This window comes from Zea mays, chromosome 1 (genome assembly GCF_902167145.1).
Source record: "Zea mays cultivar B73 chromosome 1, Zm-B73-REFERENCE-NAM-5.0, whole genome shotgun sequence".
Classification (NCBI taxonomy): Eukaryota; Viridiplantae; Streptophyta; class Magnoliopsida; order Poales; family Poaceae; genus Zea; species Zea mays.
Genome location: NC_050096.1, coordinates 237,221,298 through 237,228,249, shown reverse-complemented (window position 1 = coordinate 237,228,249; position 6,952 = coordinate 237,221,298). Strand labels below are relative to the sequence as shown.

At 47.8% G+C, this 6,952-nt stretch overlaps 1 protein-coding gene across 2 annotated transcripts in view; it reads left to right on the top strand.

The window, feature by feature from the left end:
• Positions 1–462: 462 nt before the first annotated feature.
• The window catches only part of LOC100382556 (uncharacterized), a 33,691-nt gene continuing 27,201 nt past the window's right edge, over positions 463–6,952 (top strand). The window contains exons 1-5 of one of the 2 annotated variants that reach the window (XR_552450.4): positions 463–1,015; positions 1,919–1,996; positions 2,109–2,171; positions 5,290–5,337; positions 5,414–5,560. Coding sequence is in view for 1 of the 2 variants with exons in the window: in NM_001361666.1 (NP_001348595.1) it covers positions 881–1,015; positions 1,919–1,996; positions 2,109–2,171; positions 5,290–5,337; positions 5,414–5,560 (471 nt within the window). In the remaining variant the exon portion in view is untranslated. The remainder of the gene's footprint in view (positions 1,016–1,918; positions 1,997–2,108; positions 2,172–5,289; positions 5,338–5,413; positions 5,561–6,952) is intronic. The other variant, NM_001361666.1, reaches the window with a different exon arrangement.

Here is a 6,952-nt window from a genome sequence, read left to right as displayed (position 1 = left end):
GGCGTCGGCGGCGAGTTGTGCGGCCGCCGCGTCGATGAGAGCGTCGAGGGCGGCGTGCGTGAGCTCCAGCCTGCCCGGTACGACAACTACGCGACGGGTCGGGAAGGCGGCGACCGCCTCCTTGAGCAGCGCTGTCAGCGTGGTGGCCTCCATTGTCGCCATGGCCATGGGGGGAATCGAGGTGAGTAGAGCGGAGATGGGCTGTTGCGTGGTGGCCTTCCATAGATGGAGCGAGGAGGAGGAGGAGGTGGCGGAATCGGCGGATGCGGACGCGCGGTGAGGGGGAGAGGAGGAGGTGGTGGCGGCGGAATCGGCGGATGCGAGATCTCGGAGCGCGGGGGTTTCGCGGCGGCTAGGCGTGTGATGCGGGAGGCAGTTACGCGTGCGGGTAGGAAGCGAGGACAGTCTACACTGCATTCTTAATAGTTAGTACAAGAGCACGATCGTCAAAACACTAAAGAAAATAAAGATATCCAATTCTCGTGGCCTCTTGTATGAATGAACAACCATCGACAACTAATAAGCTCCCATCATTACGCCAGACCAGAGCCCACGTGCATTAGACAGACGGCCAACTCACACCCAGCATCACAACGAAAATTAATTACCGCGCAAAAGCCAAACAAAAAAGAAAGGAAAATTTAAACAAGTCCGTCTATACTCGTCGAATCGCGCAGGCACGCGCAACGCAAACCACGGCCGGACTTGTCTGCTCCCATCCTCACCTAGTTTCAAAATTTCCTCTGTTAAACCCTACCCACCCGACGAATCCCTCGCCAGATCCAACCAGCTCGCCGGAGGAATACTTCGGGAGGTTAGCGTGGAGAGAGAGAAGTAGGCGGCTGAGGGAGGGTTAGAGCTGGGCGACGCCGTCGCTGTCATGGAAGCGCAGGCGACGGCGACGGCGACGGTGAAGGAGGCGCTCGCGGCGCTGTATCACCACCCGGACGACGCCATCCGCACCGCCGCCGATCGCTGGCTTCAGGAGTTCCAGCACACGCTCGACGCCTGGCAGGTGTGCGCACGCTTCTCTCGATTCGCTCTCTTCCTGTTCGTGTCCTGAGCTGGGTGAGGGTTGGTTTCTGAGTTTAGGGAGTCGGACGCTGCTAACTTGGGTTGGCTCAGAGGGGAATTTTCATGTAGTCGTGTGAATTCGGCCTGAGCTAGTGTGAATTGTATTACCGTTCGGAGTGGTTCTGCAATCTGTCCGAAGCTAGCTCCATAGGAGAAGGTGGGGATCGCGATTAGATTTATAGGAGTGGCATTTTGTTCTGACCCCTGCAGACTGCACAGTGTGTGTGCTACAGCTGAGGGTTTTGGTCTCAGTTGGTGTGCGTTAGTTTGGAAAACTCAAAGACTGGATATTTTAGGTACAGTTTACTTTTCAATCCAGTCAATTCCTTCTAGATTAGGGTTACTACTTTGTAGTGAATGCTGATGACCTAAATCTACAAGTTGAGCTTCATCCAAGTGTCTTTTATAGGACTTCTATGCGAGTTCGATGCGATGCCAGTGTGCCACTGACTGGTTCAACTTAGTCCATCTCCTGTAATTGGAGGTTGGGATGTGTAACGCGTTGCTTTGGCTATCCAGGCCTTTGAACAGACTGCTGTTACTCTGTTAGGAAGTGATGATTTAAGAAGATGAATGGAGGATAGAGTTGTGCATTGGCATTTGGCAATGTGCGCATTTGCAAGTTGCGGGAATTCACCAAAGATGACACTCTTTCAGTGTTTTCTAATTTCTTGATCTATTATGGGTATATATATTGTGTTTGTATAAAATGTATAGTTTTTTGTCGGCTTGGAATGTATTCTGGATTATGTCAGATGAATTTTCTTCGACATGGTATTATATTGCAGCCATTTTATTGCCAAGTTGAGCATATTTGAGTGTTTTTCTAATTCTTCTTATGCAGGTAGCTGACAGTTTACTTCATGATGAAAGCAGTAATTTAGAAACTCTCATCTTTTGTTCTCAGACCCTCAGAAGCAAGGTAAACAGAAAGAGACGTATCCGCACCTTGCATGATTTATTTGGAAATGTTATAGTTTACTTAGTTTTCACAATGTTTCTCAGTAACCTTGAATATTCCATGTTATTTGTAGGTACAAAGGGACTTCGAAGAGTTACCCTCAGAAGCTTTTCGATCATTACAGGATTCTTTATATGTAAGTACTGTCTTGTGAAGTTTCTTTTACAGAGTATCTATGTTGTATATCGCGGAAAAAAGTTATAGGGCCACCATGTAGTTGTATTGCGGTTTGTGACCACTAAAGCGGCTTAAAAATACAAAATAGTATTTGCACAAAGTAAAAACACATATAAGTATTTGTGTATCATATTATTTTTCATATAATTACATAATTTGGAAGTGAATTCACTAGTCTAGAATTTCAAAAGGAAGCATTATAAGTGATTACAGACTTAGCAGTAAACAGAAAGTCGGAAACCTTTTCTAGTCGTATCTAACCTTACTAATTTACAGCCATGAGCCTTGAAACTAAAAACTACCCCTTGATTCCAAATGTAGGTCGTTGTGACAGTGACACGGTCTCCACTATGACACTTTGGCTTGTGACTTCTGTTAAAACAATTTTGATAGTGAAATATGTATATTATGGAAATGTTTTCCATGATGCATATGGTAAATCATCCGTATGCTGTGATTGTGAATCAACGTACTTTTTTATGTGTTGGTGGTCCAAGTTGAAAAGTGGGACTAGATAATATAATCGTACGAAATGACCCACATTTGGATTCGGAGGTAGTATTTCTGTTCCCTAGCCCTTAAATATCCCCCTCACTCTCAGTACCCAAAAAGAGTGGCCAAAAGGCGTACAGTGAGTCAGGCTCTTTTAAATAGAAGCTGGGTCTCTGATTTTAAGGGAGCCCTCACAGTGCAGATCCTAGTTGAATACCTCCACATCTGGGACCTGGTAGATGGTATTGTGCTGCAACCCGACATCCCGGATAAGCACTTTTAGAGGCTCTCAGCTTCTGGACAGTACAGCAGCAAGTTGGCCTATAATGCAATGTTTGTTGGTTCCATCAGATTCCCCCCTTGGAAGAGGATTTGGAAGACTTGGGCTCTGGCAAACTGCAAACTTTTTATATGGCTTGCCATCAACAACAGGTGCTGGACCTCTGACAGATTGGCCAGACGAGGTCTACCCCATCAGGCAGCATGTCCTTTTTGTGACCAAGCAGCAGAAACGATCAATCATGTGCTCTCTTCATGTGTGCTGGTCAGGGAGGTTTGGAGTACAACGCTGATAAGACTAAACCACATTGTGAGGCTGAGGCCGCCTAATGCTGATAGCAGTTTCAATTCTTGGTGGTCTCGTACTGCTGCATCCTTGCCTAAAGTGCTGAGGAAGGGGTTTAATTCCTTGGTAATTCTAGTCTTATGGGAGATATGGAAGCATAGGAATGCTTGTGTCTTTAAGAATGTTAGGCTAGATGCACAAAAAGTGGTTCATGTTGTAGCTGCTGAGGGGCACTTGTGTTTAGTAGGGGCGTCTGCCCTCCAGGATTTAGTCCTCAGGGCTTCCCTCTAAGGGGCGTGGTCGTGTGTTTCGTTTCTTTTCTTTGTTTGTGAGAGTGTTGGTTTTGTATGGGTCTCTTGGCCCTGGGAGATTCTATTCTCCTGGGGTTCTTTCTTGAAATGACGCGCAGTTCTACTGCACAGTTCGAAAAAAGTAGGTGACACCACCACCAGAGTCAATCATCATGCCAAAGTTCAGTAAACTTCTATACAAGGGCATATTTATTTATTTTGGGCAGCAGACACCTTTCTGTCACTCCAAGGCTTGCCCAACTCCCAAACCTGGGAAGCTAACCGCTGTGCATATATCAAGGTGGACCTAATTGTTAGAGTGTGTGTTTCTATATGTATGTGTAGGTGGGCTGGCACCACCGTTGGCCTGTCTGCTCATTAGGGTTAGGGTTTCCCTTGGGTCTCTATATATAAGTAACCATCCTCTATGCAATACAAGGGTTTCATTCTCTTACATGGTATCGGACTAGGCTTCCTCCTTTCTGTCTTCTCCTAGCCTCCACCTGCTCTAGAGGCGAAGGGGCACCACTTGCTTCCGCGCTGCCGTCCCCGGGAGGTTTGTCCTTCACTCCCGGGGACGGCCACCTCCACCATCCCAACCGCCTCCACCCGGCCCTTCCCCTCCCTCGCCGGTGGCATGGCCTACCGCCCTACCCTCTCCTGCTACCCTTCGCGCGTCCACTCGTCGCTGTCGGCCTTCTCCGGGCGTGTTCGCGTCCATGTGCGCTCCCTTCTCCTTGTCATGGCGGCACCACTGACGTTCCCATCCACGGCGTGCGCTCGACCACCACCACCTCCCCACGACGCAGCGGTGCCTGGCTGCCTGCCCTCACCCCCTGCGCGGTGCGCGCGCCGGCGATTGCACCGTAGCCGTCGGTACTTTGCGTCCCTCTCTTCTCCGCCCCTTATCCGGGCTCCCTGCCCCCTGCCGTCGCATCGCCGACAATGGCCCTCGCGTCCCGGTGCTCCCACCACCAAGTCGAGGCTCTCCCATGGTCTCCAGCGACCTCTCTCCCACGGTCATAGGCGTCGCCATGTTTCCTACCCTGGCGAGCAGGCTGCTGTCTGCCCTCGCCTGAGCCACCCAACAACGTCTCCTACCTTCAAGCCCCTTCCGTCGCCGGCGCCGTTCCCTTGCCTGGTTGGATCTGGCGTAGCCCCCTGCCTGCCTGGACTCGCCCACCGATTTTTTTGCAATTTAGTCCCTCTTTTGAAAAATTGCATATTTAGACCGTTGGACGATTTAATGTCGTTTTTGGACCCTTTGCTCGGTGCCATAGACCATGGCGCTGAGGTAACATGGCTCGGCGACATAGTATACGACGCCGAGGTATCTAGTGCGCTGGACTCCTTTTGCTGAACTGGCGTCTACGTGGCCGAGCTCGGCGTCATAAATCATGACGCCAAGCTCAAACAACCGCCACACAGGTTGGCTAGTGGTCGGCTGGGTGGATTGAATGAAGGGCGTTACTGTACGTGTTAAATGGGCTGGGTCGCCATCAATTATTGAGCACCCCCATCCGCCACGCATGTACCCTAGATTTCCTCAACATATTATTCAATTCATATGTGTTTGTGCTGTTCTATGAAATAATCTGCTTTTGAAGTTCTATGGAGATGTATGCTGTGTTCTCCTATCTGTCCCTTCTGATTTCTTAGCCTTGTTATAGTATCTGGTTGACCTTTTAAGGAGCTCTGCTACCTCTTATTTAAACTTGCTACATTTGCAGGTATTGCTGAAAAAGTTTAATAAGGGACCACAAAAAGTTAGAACACAGGTAAAATTATAGAATTAAGCAGGTATAGTTTTTGCTACTACAGTTGTAACACTAACACACTTTGGACCATCTACAGATTTGTATTGCAATTGCTGCCCTGGCTGTGCATGTACCTGTAGAGGACTGGGGAGCTGGTGGAATTGTGAATTGGCTAAGCGATGAAATGAAAGCTCATCCAGAATTTATTCCAGGCTTCCTTGAACTGCTTATAGTTTTGCCGCAGGTACTTATATGTTATTCGAGCTATTTATTAAAAACTGACACACCTATGTTATCCAAAACAATGTTTGGTCATCCCTTTTTTTGCAAAGGTGCGTATGTAAGGCGAATTTCTTTTGCGCGCAAGGGTTTGTACCATTTTCTCTTCTTTAAGACAAAGATACACAGCTAACCTGAGCCCTGTGTTCGAGGGAAAAAAACCTGAAAAACTCAAATAAAACTGTAAAACAAATTTAATGGAAGTTAAAGCTGTGGTACTTTTCTTGTTCTCACACTTTTACATACACGGGGATTTTGAGATTGACAGACTCAGAGAGAATACTTCGTTAACATTTATACCACTTCCTCAAAGTAGCCTCACTTCTATCATCTCTTGCCATCCTTACCTCCCCTCCTCTCCAAGTTCCTATGCTCCTCTTTGCCTCTTGTGCATTCTGCTGTACCTGACTACTTTGATATTTGTGACATGCTCTGCTCTAGAATGAGGGCTACCACCACTGCGTAGCTCCAAGGACCATGAGGCATGCAGATCTATGGCCATTTGTGCTGAGAGCATGATCTAGGATGTTCCGTGCCACATGCGCACAACCCAGCCTGTAACTGTGTTATGACCGGCGTGCAATATGTGAGACGCCGTAAGCGCGCCATAGCAGCTAGTTAGTTGCTATTTTATTGGCTGATTTATTTAGTTGCTATTTTATTGGCTGATTTGTTGCTGGGTTGTTGCCAGCCGGCTAGATAGGATTAGTTGGAGAATAATGTGGAGATCCACATAGATATAGGGACTAGGGAGGTTAGTTTATCAGATAAGTGAGAAGGGGACTACTATATATACCGGCTGTTATCATTAATGAAAAGGTCAAGCAGGGCAACCCTTGCCTTCTGCTCCCAGCCGCATCTCTCCCTGTGCCACAACCCTCTATCTCCCTCTCTCGCTCACGCCCAGGCCAAGATCACGGCGACCAGTTGCTGTGGTCCAGGCCCTCGCCCGCCTACTCACCACCACTACCAACTCCGCAACTCGAGCTCTACCAAACTGCCAGCCTTCTATTTGCCTGCACTTGAGCTTTGACAAATTCCTTGCCACCTTAGTGACTGTTCGTTTTGTTCTCAATCCATGTGGATTGAGTATGATTGATTGGGTTTCAATCCCAAACAAGTCAAAATCTTTCATAAAATGTTCCAATCCCATCCAATCCACACCGGATAGGAATAACAGAACAAGGCCTTACATGGATGTCCAGATTCCATGTAAAAATCCTGGGTGTTTATGGTGGACAAATTCTTTTTCTTAGATTTATTCATGTGACTTAAGATACCAAAAATGGCTCGCGCATAACGTCCATAACATCGATTCTTATGCAGTGTGTGAAATTGAACTTTGTCCATTGTTGTG